At 39.9% G+C, this 17,871-nt stretch overlaps 1 protein-coding gene across 6 annotated transcripts in view; it reads left to right on the forward strand.

Annotated features, from left to right (window-relative positions):
* The first annotated feature begins 1,406 nt into the window (after positions 1 to 1,406).
* LOC116688457 (low-density lipoprotein receptor-related protein 1) overlaps positions 1,407 to 17,871 on the forward strand; it is a 91,251-nt gene continuing 74,786 nt past the window's right edge. For 4 of the 6 annotated variants that reach the window (XM_032514508.1, XM_032514510.1, XM_032514509.1 and 1 more), the window contains exons 1-2: positions 1,407 to 1,998; positions 17,303 to 17,425. In XM_032514508.1, the coding sequence (XP_032370399.1) occupies positions 1,902 to 1,998; positions 17,303 to 17,425 (220 nt within the window). In that variant the 5' untranslated portion in view covers positions 1,407 to 1,901. The remainder of the gene's footprint in view (positions 1,999 to 17,302; positions 17,426 to 17,871) is intronic. The other 2 variants (XM_032514512.1, XM_032514513.1) reach the window with 1 other exon arrangement.

Consider the following 17,871-nt stretch of genomic DNA (forward strand, 5'->3'; position numbering starts at 1 on the left):
TGTCATGGACGCAGCACATGTCAATCTTCTAACCACAACTACTTACTCACGTCAATGTTGCCTTTATGTTTTATGTTAAGCCCTTTGAATTGATGTAGAAAGGTGCAATACAAAAAGTTGCCTTGCTTTGTTTAATTTAATTTCTTAGAAACCATTTGCATTCTGTACCTTTTGACAACCTGGAAGTTATCAAAGATTTTGATAAATGACTTACAAGTAGGACTGGGGGATATAGACAAAATCAGTATGGAGTTCTCATTTCAACATCCTATCATAATGGGTTCAAAAAGCAATGCAAGGCTCCTCCAAAAAAATGTCACTTAATGAAGCATTATTTTTCAACATTTTAAACATATAGACATACCTAGTTATGGCCATCCCCAAAAATGCTAATTTTAATGCTGGTCATTTGGAGTCTCCTTAGAGGGATGGCAAGATTTTAAATGAATCCAGATTGCTGCTTTGGATTATGGTGTCCTATGAAGAATTCATACGTGTTTTTTATTGATTTATTTATGAGGTTTTCAGGAATTTACAAGTCATTAGGTTTAATGTATCCACCTCTACCTGCAATACTACAATCAAATGAAAACGTAAATGTTCTCCAGCTGGTAGCCCATATGCATTTTGCCTTTCACTCTTCATTTTAAAATGGTGTTGTCAAATTCTTTTAAATACAGGAAATTATTTTGCTATTTTAAGCTTTGTATTCAAATTGATTTTGTAAAATTCTCCCTTGAGGAGCAATAAAGTCTTCTTGATTGATCTTGATTTAAAGATTTCATTGCATCAATTACCAGTCTTTAAAAAATGAATTGTTCTTCATGTTGTTTGTTTTAATTTATTTTGTTATTCATACATCCCATGTTAGATGTAGCCTACATGTAGTTTTAGGAGACTGATTCTAATTAAATACTGATTAGAGTTGCTTAGCTGCTTTATAACCAATAACCAATCAGTTATTATTATTAGCAGCCAACGGTTGTTGTTGTTGCTGTTTCGGTAATAATAATAATAATACTAATAATAAATACTAATAATACTAATAATACTAATAATACTAATACAGATAACCATAATCAACATTTGCACAACTAACAAAGTTGCAAAGTGAATAGGAAAAGTATAAATAAATACATAAATCAATCATTCGCACTAAATAATTATGCCAAGGACTTAGTAAGAATCCAAAAGCATCGTTGCAATAAAATGACAGGAGTGTGTGATGTGATGGAGGTGGATGGTTGAGAAAGAGAGAGAGAGGGGGGAGAGAGAGAGAGAGAGAGGGGGGGGGGGGGGGGGGGGGGAGGAGAGAGAGAGAGGAGAGAGAGAGAGAGAGAGAGAGGAGGGCCAGCCGAGCTCCTGCTGTTGCGACGTCACTCAGCCCGCTGACTGACTGAGTTCCAGGCTTCAGGCTCAATCTGCCGTCAGCAGCAACAGCAGCAGATGTGCTGGGGAGGAGAGCGACATTTGATCCACTACTTTCATTCCCTCCTGTGGCTTCTTTCTTCTTTCACTGGGGCAGGGAGAACAAAAGACGGATGACTGCATGATTAGAGGTGCCAGCTCTTCTTCCTCTCGACTGCAAGCCGGGCTAGCTTGATGCTCAGTTCAGCCTGCTAGCCTTTGTGGCAGGGCTGTCCATGCATCCAAGGAGCCCCTAGGCAACCCCGGGCTGGGACAAGCCTCGGCTCTTTTGCCTTGACAGTCTACAAAAAAATATATTCTCCGAGTGGTCAGACAGCAGCATCCCTGTCAGCTTCGTTGCGCACACAGAAAGCGGATTTCCAGTGAGAGCATCATCGCCTGGGCACGGTTACACGTCGTCGTCTGTCTCCAACCTCCAGCTTGACAGGACCAAAAGGCGATTGATGACTAATATTCTTTCAAGATAGGCTACAATGTTGCGCACCGCAGCCAACATGTTGGCAACAGGATTGCTTTTCCTGGGATTGTTGCACAGTTTGGAAGTATTAGCTCCGACAAGGGCTATTGATGGTAAGCAGAGCTGATTTCAAAAGAACCAGTCTTTAACAATAATAATAATAATAATAATGTTAAGGAAAAAAAACAACTATAAAAGTGTTTGCATGCTGATTATCACAGGATTTATTGGGTTTGGGGTTTCCATGCGAGAGTAGACTGTGCCCTGAAGGAATGACTGCTCGGTTGAGGTAAGCAACGTGGAAGGGATGAAACCGAGGCGAGACAATTAAAGCGGTCTTTTTGTCTCCCAGTGCCTGATGTAAATATTGCAATGTCACAGCAGCGATCGCACATTTCCTCCTCCTGCTCTCCGCTTGATACATACGCTTACACATTTACACTGTCAGTCAGAGATGGAAATTGTAGCATAGGCCCAGTACCTGCTTAAACCACTTGTTTACAATTTTGCACCATTAAAATAAAAAAAACGGAAGCAGCCATCAGATACATCAACTAGCCTACTTGTAATTGATGCAGTGACAGAGGGGCAAACACATGATTGGTGTCATGTCTTTAAAAAATGTCAGCTTTTGGAGCCTTCTGCGGACCTGTGGTGTGTATATAATGTCTGGGCTTCAGTCAGTTCACGTTCAGTCTTACTGAGTGGGGTGCTGATGTGATGACAGCAGTCGAGCTAATCCTCAATCATATAACTCACTAATATTTGTATTACTCCAATGTGTTTGTGGTTTTGATCTCTTGTTAGAAAGTGTTAGTGGCTGAACGATGAACCCTTGTATGAACTGTAATGATCACAGTTAGTTTTCTTCTATAAGCTAGTGCTGCCATCAACAGGCATGTGTAGCACTGCGTCATTGTTGTGTATTACTGTGATTGTTCAGCTTATCACCTGGGCTGCACAGGCTAGGACCCCCTGAATGCCAACAGTCATATTGTGATCTGTTCATAGTGAGCAGCTCAAAACATCTCCCCCCTACGACCCTGTGAGCACACACGTTCACAGACTGAAACAACTTCTGGAAACTATTAAGCCTCACATTCCCACTCACGCGCTCCTCTGTTTGGTAAGAAAGGAAAAGGGCGTTATCAAAGGGGAGTTTGCGCAGACAGATTTGTTAAATTCTTTTCAGGTGAAAATGGAATGTGAGTTTCATTTTTGGAGATATATAAAGTTTCCTATTCATCTTGGGAATGGCTCCAAAAAGAAGCACTAGTTGCAGTACAGGAAACCAGGGTTCTAAATTTGACATTTTATTAAATCCAGTAGGATTTTAACATGCATGACTAATTTAAACAACGAGCTGCATTTTGAGAGATTCATTGTCTTGGAAATCCAGTGTTGTGAGGTACTTAGAGATCAAAATCCACTTAAATTACCACCTTAAAAATAGACCTGGATAGCCTGCAATCACCTGTAGTTTCTCCCTCCTCCTCATTCTACAGTGACAGCTGAGAAATGCTGCCTCTGCCTTGACGCACTGTTATTGTTTTAGTGAAATTGTCCTCCCTCTCAGTCTTAATGCTTTGATTTGATGAGTCAGCCTTGTGCAACATAACAGAGAGGATCGCCAAACCTTAGCTTTACTTGAAAACCCAATGGGATGCAGAAGCTGCTGGGCTTGAAAAACCCCTAAAGGAAACTAATTGAAATTTGTCTTAATCACTTAGACTGAATGTGACATTTACCCAATTGTTGGATTTTTACTGTGTGCCTGAAACCCACATTTTGAAGCCAGCCTCAACAGACCTTAGCTAAAATGTCACTTGTTGTGTAGAAAGCTAGACTGCATGTTACACCCTTTCAAGCAAAGCTAAATTGCTTTTTTAACCTCTTTGATTGTCTCTTTAATTTCTAAGGCCCTTTGAACCACATATGTTACTAGTAAAGTTTTTTTTCAGACTAGCCTGGAACTCATCTTTTTTCCATTTTCTAGACCTCTAAAGATTTTCTCTCACTGTCTCCATACTGTAGCCAGAACAGAGACCCTGGGCCACCAACAAACCCTGAATTTAATTGGGTCTAGGCTGCTCTTTGTTTCCCAGAGGAGACCTCCACGAACAGTCTCAAATTGTTCAGAAGGCGCTGCTAATTGGGGGCCTAGCGGAAAAGGCCTTAATTAAAGAATTTGCATCGTTTCACTCCATGAAAATATTGTAATGACACTGCAAGAAGAGATCACTGGTCCTCTGAAAAGGGGCATTGCTATCCCCCAAGGCTTTAAGTGGCCTTAAGTCACAGAAAATAAAACAGGAGAAATGTGATCGACATGTTGTCACTGACGACAGCTGGAATTCTAACTTGATCCAACTTTTTTCATTCAGACAACGATTTAAATGTTATTTTTGAAGTGAGCCTTCTCCATCTGAAATGCCTTGTTCTTACTTTTATTTTTCTTATTTATCCTCCCTTAAATGTTAAACTTATTGATTTAGTAGCATAGGCTCCTTTCATTTTTGATTAACTCACCATCTAGTGCTTCTCCTGGCACTTTTCCCCTGTGGACTACTCTCTGTTGCAACATTTGGTGGAGGCCTTAGAACTGGCTCAGCATTTGGCGGTTATTGGGGTACTGTTGTCAAAATAACATCCACGTGGCCAAAAGGTTACCACTTTATTGTTTACTGACAAGTGAAGGCAACAAGGAAAACAGAGTGCATTTGTTAGGTCCTTGTCTCTGCTGACCTTATGTCACTCATGCAATGTTTAAAAATGGATGTAGAAAAGCAGTTAATGCAAATAACAGAGGAAGAGTATATTTAACATCTCTTTAAATATGTGACTTGAACCATTCAGCGCCTAACTAAATGAGTTTTGGTTGCTGACTAAATGCCTTATATGACACACTGACAACCAGCCATGGCTGCATAACTAAGCAGATATAATATCCAGTACTTTGGTCAGCAGCTTTTCCAGGGCAAAACCAACTTGGAGGCTAAGTAAAGTTCAGTCACATTATTACACCGATGGTTTATGTTGCTGAATACAAATATTGAAATTCAGTAGCCATAGATTTCCAACTGGCACACAATTGATAATAGAACTGCATCACTCCAGAAGTAAAATCTTAGTGCCCTGAAGGTATTCATTTGTAATTTTGTTCATTCATTTGTAATGTCACAGTAAGTTTCTCCATTTATGAAAATATGCCCAACACTGTTAACTGCTCCCTTTATTTCTTCTTTTTCTTTTTCATTAAAGAAAATACAGTCTTTTGAGTCTTATAAGGAGTAGTTTGACATTTTGCAAACATACGGTGCATTTATTCACTTTCTTGTCGAGAGATAGATGACAGAATCAACACTACTTTGGTGTTTGTCTGTTCAATATGTAACCTACCAGCAGCCAGTTGGCTTATCTTAGCATAAAGACTTAAAACTGCTCCGTGTAGTTATCAAAATCCACCCACCATCACCTCTACGGCAACCAGAGGAGAATCCAGGAAACCTCTGCTCACGGCCAAGAAATAGTTCCGCACATAACTACTGGTAAAATGGTAAATTTTAATTTTTAACACTTTTTGACTAAAAAACTCCTGCAGACAAAAAAGAAATCTTTGTTGGGTAAAGAACCTTGCAGAACCACATATAATAATTTTAATATTTTTTTGTTTTAAGGAAATATTGATACAAAAATAATTGTTTCCTCCAATATACTGAATCCTATCACAACCGCAATATCAGTAAAAAAATAATCGCAATTAAATATTTTTTCCCGTATCGTGCAGCCCTAGTTTCCAGTATTTATGCTAAGCTAAGCTAACTGTCTCCTGGCTCCAGCTTCACACTGAATGGACAGATATGGGTGTGGTGTAGATCTTCTCTTCTGACTTTCAGCAAGAAACCAAATACATGTATTTTAAAAGAAATTTGGACTATTCTATTAACGGGCAGTGGTAAGATTCCTTTTTTTCATTACAAATAAAAAAGGTTCATACAAAAGAGACTTTTCCACAATTGCTTCTGAACTCTGCTGAGGGCTTTCAAAAGCTAACATATCACCAATGTTCTGGGTACATGTGGCCAGCCTTGGCAAAACAGCTCTAAAACCCACTTGAAAGTAGTGACCCACTGATACACTATCTATATGGAGCTATTTAAGGCTAGGAGATAGGACACTGTCTCAGGAGGCCATCATGAAGAGTATGAGCAGAAACTTGCTTGGGATATCATGAACATGCATGTGTATATTCACAATATATTAGACAGCACAGGTTTCAAAACATGAAGGTACGGATAGGAAAAAAAATGACTGGTGAACACAGGCTCAGAAAAAATGCTGAGCCCTACCTGCCAGAAGTCTTTGATTTGTAGCTAAGACCAAATGCTGAGGTGGAGGCTTTATTGCTCAGTGGTTATTATCTCGCTTGGGACAAAATGACAGAAAACCCCTCCTGGATGATGACCAAAGGTTTAACATTTATTTAGTTAACACCAAGGAAGAGATGCCATTTTGCCATTTTCCTATCTGCATTGTGGAGACTAGAAATAACTGCCATGATAATAGAAAAAAAAGAAAGTGAGAATAGAACTGGAGAGTTTGACAATTATCTGCAGTGTTTGCAACTTCCCATCTGATAACACTCACTGTATTTGATTGGGCACATGGCGAAGCTTAGGATTGAACAGTCCCTGTGGTGCCAGGTTCATCCCTGCATCATCAAGTTGCACCCTGTTTTTTAAATGTTAATGTTATTACATCTGTCTTTGTGGTACACTGTGGGGAAACACCATTCATCCATACTCAGATGTCCAAAAATTTGTCTTTATTTACTTTATAAACCTAAGGGAAGGGGTAAGGGGTAGGGGGGTAGGAGATTCAGCCTTAAAGTGCAAATTCTATCTAGCTTTAATAATAAGTAAAACAAATGTATACAGTACATATACCTTATTCAGTTTCATGGAATCTGGTCAGCTGATTTTTATTAACATTTTCAAAATACTTATTGAATACCAACAACCAATTGACACAAAAAATTATGCTAACATACAGAAATGTGCACTTTTAAGCTTTAAACTTGCAGTAACGTATTTGTCTTTGGTCTTTCGGGGGCAGCAGAAACCAGCTGCGTAAAATATACATATATATATATATATTTCCCTCCCAACCTGTAGGGGGTACGAAGACAAAAAGTGCTTTGGTATGATTGTTTTGACCATGGTTAACAACTCTGGACTAGCCCTCAAATTCTTCAAATTTATAGATAGACAACTAATCTAATGGCAATTTAACTAGCTAGCACACCTCTGTCTTCTGCACGGACACATCCATTCCACAGTCAGCCCCCGGCCAGCTAGCAACCATCCCGGTCAGCACTTAAATCCGGTGTTTACTGAACCTTCGGGCAACAGACCCAGACACCCAAGTCAAACAGCGGCCACCCTTAACGTTACACCTCCGTTAGAGTAACCGGTGCCCCCTCTTTTGCTTTTAGCCGTCTGTACGGTTAGCTAACTTTACCAGACAAAACAGGAATAAGGCACCAAAAGGACTACTAGTTAGTTAAAGATGTGGTAGCACTGGATCTGGATGGGAACAATAACTCTGGGAGTTGGAAGGGGTGTGTCGCGATTCTGCCTTCTCCCACCACGACACAGGTTCGTGGAGCTGAGTGTCGCGATTTCGGTTTTATTTTCCATATTGTTACAGCCCTAGTATATAATATACCTGAAGTGGCTATTTAACTAACAGGAACCCATGCCTAACGGTGAGGCCAGGTCAGTCTGTGTCAGTCTGAAAGCACTGTTTGTGTTGTGGAATGCACAATGGAGGCTATATTGCTTATCATTGCTGCATAAGATTGAACCTATCTATTCCAATTATTAATGTACAAGATGAATCCCAAACATCATATTACATGTTGCCTGTCGCAAACATTATTGAGTTTTTATCCCAGACAGAAATTCATTTTTTTTGTTCATAAAATGTTTCCAATCTTGGTTCCTCCACCAGATAAAATACAGTCTATTTCAGCATCAGCTCACACAACAAATACATTCATTCACATCTATTTAAGCCTCTGCTTAAGCTTTTTTTTTTACCCACATCCTTTTTTTCTGGTACAAAGAAAAGTGCGACAGAGCATACTCACACCTATTGTAGATTACTTGTGAATTCATTCCCTGTAGAAAGAAAATTTAACCACACAAACCTTGACCTTGTTTTTCTCCATAGTACGTAAAAGTAAACATTATTTTAACAGACGTTACACATGCAAACAATACATCTTTAACCACACACGCTCATCATCAACGTCACTATTCATGCAACCATGATTTAGATTTATTCCCAAACTTCTAATCCTAAACACAAAGTACCCAACCATAACCTTAACATAAGCCTAATTGTTACCCTAATCCCTCAAACAGGCATTCACCCTTCACTTAGTGGCAGAAATCTCCTCACATGGACCCACATTCATTATTTCTACCTTCTGCCTGAGCAAAAACACGGCATGTTGGGTGAGATATTTTTATTGTCAATACCTGACAAACATTTAAAGGTGATATTACATCCAATAAATCTCTATGAAATTCGGAATAGTGTCCACTAAGTGAAGTTTCCCACACTCAACTACATGTATGTAGGCGGTGTGGCCTCTCTGATGTACTTGTGTGCATCTGGGAAAAGAATGGGCAACTGTTTTCTCTACTGTTATTAGCCTACACACACAATTACCAGATTGAGTATATTTTGCAAATCTCCCTCAACATCACATCATTCTTTATAGTTACAATAATTTGATTTCTAAAGGAATGTTAGATGAGAAGATTGACACCACTCTCATTTCCGTCCGTTAAATGTTAGGCTACAGCTGGCTGCTAGTTAATTCACTTCACAAGCTTAGCATAGAAGGGTTAGCTTAGCTTAGCATAACGACTGTAAACGGTGGGAAACCTTTGGCCTGGCTCTGTCGATTGTAACAAAATCTACCTACCAGTCTACCTTCCTTTATGGAATGTTGTGGGCCAATTTGTTTCTTGGCTGGGAGCAGTAACTTGGATAACATTAAAGAAGTTCATTAAATAGAAAGCATAAAGAATGAGTGGTTTATTATTAAAGTTCTGAATTATTAATCGTATCAATTTCTGTACTTTTAGCTTTTTAATATCTTAAAAGTATCAAACCACCTGTTAAAATGCACCAGAATACAGGAAATGGCATTGACTCTGTTTTCTTGGGGGAGGTCCCAGATCCCCCTTTAAAATTGTCACACCCAAATTTTCAATGCTTCCTATGCCCATGCACACCTCTTATGGAGGGTTAACGTTCCAACTATGTCTTGGCTGGAAGCAGTAACTTTCTTCTTGGTTGCCTGGCAACTGCTCACAGCCAGAGGTGTCAAAAGTATTCACGTAAGAAGTATAGATACTAGGGTTTGAAAAGACTTCTGTAGAAGTTGAAGTATCAACTCAAACTTTTTAACTCAAGTAAAAGTGTAAAAATTCTGGTTTCTAAACTACTAGTAAAAAGGGAAAAGTAATGTAAGGGAAAAAAACAATATCAATATCCTTTTTTCAAATTAGATGGTGAGTTCTGGAAAAAAATAGCTAGTGGTACTTGGGTGCTCAGAGCTTGCAGCACATTAAAAAGTTTTTTTTGCATCCAACCATTTCGAAAAATTCGTCCAGGTACGGCCAGGTATGTTAAAAGGTTGGCTGTTCTTCCTGGCTACCAACTTCCTCGCTGGTGCTTGGTTGAGACATTTCGCTCAAGTTCTCTTGAGTCTCTGCCATGGACATTTTCGTACTAGGCTGCATACGTCTGCTATTTCCTTGCCGGAGAGTTACGTGATTTGTGTCATGCGCAGGTGCGGTGGATCGTAACCAATAGGTTGCTGGAATGGTATATGTTTATAATTCTCATCAAACCAAAATCAAATTCACTCTATCTGGATGGCACAATTTATCTGGATAGGTTTTGTTTGTGTTTTTTTGAGCAATGACAAGCCGGAATGAAAACAAGCCGAACTGAAGTAGGAGTAACAAGGCTATTTTTAAAATGTAACAAATAGAAAGTACAGATACTTGCATGTAAATGTAAGGAGTAAAAGTAAAATGTCTGCTGTAAAATAATTACTACAGTAAATTATACCCAAAATGTCTACTTAAGTAAGGTAACAAAGTATTTGTACTTTGTTATTTGACACCTCTGCTCACAGCCAAGAAAATGTCCAGCACATAACCCATCAGCAAAGGCAAATCATTGTTTTTACACTTTAGTTTCTGCACAGATCAAACAAAGAAAATATAACTTGTTAATTGGTAAGCTTTATAGGTGCTGGTAGACAGATTGTGTTATCTTTGGCCAGAGCCAGGCTAGCTGTTTCCCCTTGCTACCAATCTTTATGCTATGCTAAGCTAATCGACTGCAGATGAGAGCGGTATTGATCTTCTCATCTTACACTCCACCAGGAAGCAAATAGGCAATTTCCCAAAAGGTCAAACTCTTTGACTGAAAGTCCTTTTAACTGTCATTTCAGCTTATTAGAAATGTAGCGGTCCAAAAATGTGTAACGGCAAACTTTAGACTCAAAATGTAAAATCTGTAAAACATTATTCAGATCAGTGATTAGGATTTAATGTGTTACTTGTATCAAATGCCTTGTTTAAGGTTTCCTCATCACAAAATCATGGGGAGAACCCTGTCTCGTTAGCTGTAGGTGTCATTAGCAGCGCTCATTATGCTTTTTGCACATGCATAGTTAATGTGAGAGAACGTTCTAGAGAATCTTGTCACGTTCCAAGTAGCTTATGTGTCACACTGAGACTTGAAACTTTTACTGGTCTTGTGAAAAGGCACTAAAGAATTTTATATAATCTTCTTTAATATGTTTCCCTAGGCTGCATACTCAGTAGGCTTAATTGTCATTTTACTCCCTGTGCAGCTACGTACAGCATGTGCTCCAGCAGTCGTGTGGCAAAGGGATTTGTCTAAACTGACTAACTTTATAATGATGGATCACACCTTGTGGTTTTCTGCTTCGTCCCCAACGCTGCAGCAGAATGCGATTTAATCCTTATGTGGAAGTGAAGGAGATCGTAGCCTCCTCCCTCTGTGCTCCCACACTAACTGCAGTACAAATAGCAGACTTGGTTGATTACCACTCTAGGGTTGAGACATGGTGGAATCTCAGCCAGACATCCAAATAGCTCTTAATTAAGTTCACATTTGATTACTCTGCTTGGCTTAATAGGTTCTGCCTCTCACTACCACAAAGGCTTGTGTAGGTCGACAGGGTTTGTGCTCAGATCTGACCGGTAAAATCCAAACGGTCGCAAGCAGCACTGTGTTGTCCTGCATGGCGGAGCCCCATTTTACTTGGCAACAATCACGAGACATGAGCACATTCCTGATGTTAATTCTTCTCAGCTCTAAGTGCATGCGTAACATAGACTTATATAGACTTGCAAATACACAGATTGTCTAACAACTCATAAAATTATTTTTACACTAAACATTCATCCAGAGGGTGAGCGGTTGAGCGGCTATACATGCAGACAGAAACATCCTCAAACTTTTACTCTTGATGCCATCTTTCACAATATTGATATAATAATGGTGACTGCTGTAAACACATGCTTTGTTGTTCATTCTCTATGGTAATCGTGTCTAAATTCTGTCTAAACGTCTATTCTCTACTGACTAGACTTCTACAGCTCTTCCAAACTCTGGCGGAAAGGTTTATTTAAGAGGCACAGTTGGGGCCTGTTTTTCTCTGTTTTGTAACATGACAAATTGGAAAACTTTTTTTCCTTCCCTCTTCCTTCTTCTCACTCTCTTCCATTGCAAAATACTCAAGTCTTCGTGTCTGAGCTGTGGAGGAGGATGAGGGGGTGGCAGGCCGAAGCCAAATGGGCCAATATAGACACTTTCTTCGTTTTTTGGCTCTTAGCAGATCAGGTCAGCGCAAAGGTCAGCAAAACAGTCCCCTGCCCCTCTCGCTTTTTGCTCTACGTCAGTCTCTTCCTATATGTCTTCCCCTTTGGCTTTGTTGTGGCTGTTAGCTGTCTCATTACCGGCCTAACTTGGTCTTGTGTCGACTCAATCTAAAAAGGCCTGTCGTGCCGCTGAACTACCCTGGAAATTCAGAGTTCTTCCAAGAGCACAATGTGAATTTATTTAGCGAGTTACTCTGGCATCGAGTAATGCTGCTCATTAACCATACCTTTGTAGCCAAGCTGCACCAATCACATCGGTGTCTGATCTAGGGCCATAAGCGAGCTAATCAGATGACGACAATCTACCAGTTAGCCCCGCTGGTAGCTAAGCATATGGGGCTCTGGATACATCACCCTGTGTGTTGTTGTGATTGGTCGTAGTGTTATCCACTTGTGTGCCGTGAGATTTTCAAATGCACGTGTCGCCCCTTGAGATGGCCGAACCTTAATCTTTTGGATTTGGGTCTGGATTTCCAGGCTACCAAAATATTAATATTACTCACAAAATATTAAAAACAATTTTCCCTTAATATTCTTTGTGGATTGGTTCAAATCGGTTGTTATTCAATTTCTGCAGCATTTATGACGTTTTGTTCTTTCAGATTCTCTTAAAATGTTTGAGCCATGTCTCCATGTTAAACTGGCCATGTTGCAGTGTTATTCCAGTCTCTGGCTCTCTGAAAAGAAAAAGTGTGTGTAAAGGGTTGGCCAAGTGGCTGTCATTGTCAAGATTGATTATACACAATTCAAGTTGTTCATCTTGCCCTCATATAAACCTCCATTTTCTAAATATTTAAAAAAGATAACAAAGCTTTATCATGTCCTAACAGTAAGTATTTGGGATAGCAGGACTAGCCTCTCCCCTTGAGAAAGTGCTTTAGTTCGAGTACACGCTATCTACAGTAGACTAAACTTTTTTTCTCAGCAGACATTGCAACTTAACCATGCATGTATGCATGCACAAATTAATATCAATGCCTTCGTTGTACTTCTCTAGCTCTGACCTTCTCAGTCTCTAACAGTCATTTTGACATATACAAGGTGTGCATGTGAGTCACTTATGTTTATAAAAGTACAGGGGAAACCCAAGTCTGTTGCCTCACAGGGCCAGGTAGATTCCCGGGTTATGAAATTATACGTGTGTAACGGATCTAAAAACAAAAGAAAATAATCATCCATGCAGAGTATTCTGCAAAAGAGTATTCATTTAGCGTTTTTTAAGTTGTACCAACAGCATGGTTCTATGGATGGCAATGTCGATCTGTTGGTCAGTCTTGGTTCAGACTGAAACACATTGACAGCTATTTGATGGATTACAATGACATGTTGCACAGAAAATCATGGTCCCCAGAGGTGAAATATTTGGCTTTCCTTGAAAAATATCAGCATTAAGTATTGGGTGGCATTAGGTATGGCTATCTAGGGTCCCCAGAGGATGAATTCTAATGACTGGTAATCCCCTGACAATTACTATAGCGCTACCAGTAGATCAAAGGTTTCACTTATGGCAAAGACCTTGTTTCCAGTGGAGGGATTGTAATAACTGTAATGATTCTATGACTTTTCCTCTATTGCTGCCATGAGGGTGACATTTGTGGCTTGAAATTACATGTCTCTGCAACTATTGAATGGATTGCCATGCCATGCCATGGTTTGTAATAACTTTGGATATCGTCTGACTTTTCAACTTGTACCATCATCAGATAAAAATGTTAGTTTGTCCATTACCTGCAAAACTAATGATATCAGCCTCAGCTGTACTTTGTGTTTAGTCCTAATTAGCAAATGTTAGTATGCTAACACACCAATCCAAGATGGCAAACACAATGTTAGCATTTAGCTCAAAGCACCGTTGTGCCTAAGGTCAGCACCACATAGCTGCTGGCATGGCTGTAGATTCTTGTTATACTGGGGTTATACAGATGGACAATGTTTGCAGGTTTGCAGATACTTATCTTATCCCTGTCATTCTGGTTAACCTCTACTGTGAGGTAAGAGCACTGGAAAAGTCACAGAACAGCAGTTCCGGAGCTGGTGCAAATTGTCACTTGAATTGTGGCTGTCCAGTTTAAGGTGCAATACCTTACGCGGCCTGCTTTGTAGACCGGATTCTATGCTGCTCAAGCTCCCTTTCAACTCTGTTGCTGACAGCACTTTAAGTACGCCGTTGAGTGGTGCGTGATGAGGTGGCAGTCTCAGTGTCTGCTGGAGCTTTATAGTGCCCTGGTTGATCTCAGAGGCCAACCTCCTACTTATTTATAGCGCCAATGTGGGTGTCGGAGGAAATGGGGCTGTGGCTGGGGGCGAGGCTTGTGTTTGCTTTAGAAGAGGACTCTTCCTCCAAACTAGACGGAGCTCATCTTGGAGGACCATCAGACAGCGTCGGGGGCAGAGGGCAGTGGATTTGTAATCTGGCCCAAATGGCGATGGCCCAAAGCATTTTCACTCAGCCACCATTTTGGTAAACACACAGGCAGCTCATTGATAGCATGTGTGACATTCCTCCATCCCATCTCAGTATCCCAGCCCAGCTCAGTCTGTTCTTAGATCTCCAGGCCTGCCCCAAGCTGTGAGAGCCCTGCCCCCCCTTTGACTTGTAGTTTGCTTCCCTGCCTCTCCATTTGCTCTCATAGTTGCAGTTCACCCAGCTTGTTCTCCTATGTCATCATGTTTCATTTCCATCTATTTACAATCTTTTTCTGCTTCATTCATTCACTCGTCCTCCCTTCATCATTTCCTTTTGAAACAAAAGACAAATACATATGACACCTGTTATATTGTGTACTAGTTCACAAAACAGTAAGACTCTCTTTAAACTTAGATATTTTTAACCGATTAAATCCTGATTGTGTCAAATGTGATAAAATTGTTTCCAGAGACGTATTGATTGTGCTTGACATGCAGTAAACTTGTACACTACAGTACATATGCAATATTTCCATACCGCCAACCAAAAGCAATATCATCACGTAAACTTATCTGCTCAAAATGTTTGACCCATAAGCAGTTGTGCTGCTATACAAGGTTATCCTAAGGAGGGAAAAGAATTAAGAAAGTGACAGTTTTTAGTCATACTGTTATGCTATACTGTCCCAATTTTACAATTCTTTTTTTCTGACTGTCTAGTTAAAATTATTGGATGGCTGTTAACTGTAGGTCAGATTAACAAAGAAACCTCAAACAACTTCCATAATTCTTTTTTTTTTCATGATCTGCCATTTCCCCTTTGAACCTGTATCACAGATAATATTAAAGTGAAGGAGGACATGTCATTATTGTTACATATATATTATTGTGACATATATTGTAAACATAAATGGCACATACATTCAGTGTCTGACCAATAAAGTCAACTTGGAAACTGTGGTTGGACTAATCACTATGGAATACTCTAAAGTTTTGTAATGCAGGTGTGGATGTTTGTCAAACTTTTCTTTTTAAAGCTGTGCTGGCAGTAGTAAGTGCGTCACAGTGAGGAATCGTGGATGCAATTAGAGGCAGTAAGATGCACCAATTGGCTGCTCTTTCCACCCTGGCCACCGGTGTGGTTAGTTCTATCTAGATTTTTTTGCATTTGAGTTAGTTTCATTGGGATATTCAGAGAAACTTACACCAGAAAAGTAGTGTGCAGGGAGAAGAAAAATGGCCAAAAAGAGAAATTTCATTGCCTCTGCCTTAATCATATAAAACAATTTTCACAATATTCAACATATATGCATTTATGTTTATAACTACTGTATTTAAAAAAAAATCATGTTGGGATCAAATGACCTGAGGCTGACTGTAATGGCGGCTCTGGACTTTGTCTTCACTCCTTTTGCTTCTCTCTAAACATCACAGCTAGCTGAGATGGTGGTACAGTAACACTTATCGTTGCCTGCCTTCACCCTCACCTAGCTAACCTCCTGGCCTACTTCCTCTGGTCCCTGATATGCCTCTGTCAGCAGCATATTGTGTTTGAGTCGGGTGTGCACTCATCCCCCAGCCATTATTGAAGCCGAGTTACAGCACGTTGAGTTAAAGCATGTCTAACTAAACAATAGACAATAGACAGATGCACCACAACTATCTGCTTACTATGGCTTGTGTTGACACCTCTTAACAAACAAACAAACATACGGAAGAAGAGGGATGAGCGGCAAAAGAGGAAACGCTTTAACACAGGCCTGATTGCATTTCATGAATAATTCAAATTCTTCTGAGTTCTGAGAGAGAATAAGATGCCCTTCCACACACACACACACACACACACACACACACACACACACACACACACACACACACACACCACACACACACCACACACACACACACACAACACACACACCCACTATAGCAGTAGGGAAGTGGGTAAGTGGGGAGTCTGTGAATGTGGGCAACAATATGTCAGGTTGCATAAGGTTGAGCTTCATATCAAGATGTCCTTCACCACTGGAGAAAGCTAGCATTAAATGTAAATACAGTGATCCTTATTACAATTTCGGAGTATGCACAAATTATTATAAAGTGGATAGTCCTTGTGCTAACCTTAGTGAGAAAAGAGTTTGTTAGACATTTTAATAATAAATAACATGGAGGGCATGAAAATAAAAAGCTTGTTTATGAAACCAGGACAATATGAATAGCACAGCCTAAGTAGCCAATCCATTAACTTTTGCTTTTCTTTACTTTTCAATGATAGCTTAATGAAAGACCGCTACAAGGTCAGCTCTTAAATTTTCTAATAAAGTTTTTAAAATCCCAAATACTGTGCACACCTTGCCCTTTTAGTTGCAGCAGACTAGAACTGTGTTCATTCATCCCACTCAGCAGTAAATTGTTGTATGAACCTCAATTCAGAGCTTCCCCTGACTGTCCCTGGGTGACTCAGCTTTGTTTTTGTGAGTGTGTGTGTGTGTGTGTGGGTATCAAAGTGTTTACTTGCTGTTCTGAAAGGACTTGAATTAATGTGGGTTTGATTACGCTCCGCCATTTGGCTGTGGCTGGAGTGGGCAGTTTTCTCTCTCTCTCTCTCTCTCTCTCTCTCTCTCTCTCTCTTTGGAAGGTTGGATTGAAGGAGAAATGGATGATATGGATGCAATCCACAGAAAAACAACGTTCTTTGATATCCTTCAGACAGGCTGCATCACCAATATTGGCATATGAACACTGACCTGGATATTTAGGTGCAGCAAGTTTAAGTAAAGCCTGCATGTGTGTGTGTGTTTGAGTTTTTTTTGTATTCATTCTCTATCTCCTCCATCAAGTTGCAACTTTCCAGGACCTAATTAGGGCCAGTGAGGGCCACTATTGACTCGGACCACAACAGACTCGCTAATGAGACCTCAGCAGTAAAGATCACTGACACAAGAGGAGCTATTTCTTTTTCTTACAGAAATCTTTTAATTAATTCACTTTCTTCTTTGTCTCCTTTCAGCTCCAAAGACCTGCAGCCCAAAGCAGTTTGTATGTAAAGACGGTGTGACGTGCATCTCTAAGGGCTGGCGCTGCGATCGGGAGAAGGACTGCCCAGACGGCTCTGACGAGGAGCCTGATGTTTGTAAGTCTTAAAAAATATAAAATGCTGAGTCCAATATATTGTATCCAAACACTTTCGGCTACCTTCTTGTGTAACCTGATTGTGAAATGAACAAATGAAATCTTAGTCAAACCTTAGATTTTAATTATCTCAAAAATGCAAAATTGTTCATGTAACATCTTCAACCTATCCATGGAGGAGATGCTCTTTTAGCAATGTGCAAATTATGTAGATTGATTTGACTTGAATACTTTTCAACAGGTGGACTCCCCAAGTCTAAAACTGCCTCAGAAAAAGATTGAAAAGCTGCTGTGCAGGTTTTTTTTAAATCTGTATTTTTTTGTAATAGAAAAGGAATGCTAATATGTTTGTGTAGCGTTTAATCCCTCTAAACACATTCTAAAAGCAGACAGCTAACGTTGACTGAGAAGATTTATTTGGCTAACCACAGCCAGGCTGGAGAAAAC

Source organism: Etheostoma spectabile, chromosome 4, assembly GCF_008692095.1.
Source record: "Etheostoma spectabile isolate EspeVRDwgs_2016 chromosome 4, UIUC_Espe_1.0, whole genome shotgun sequence".
Lineage (NCBI taxonomy): Eukaryota > Metazoa > Chordata > Actinopteri > Perciformes > Percidae > Etheostoma > Etheostoma spectabile.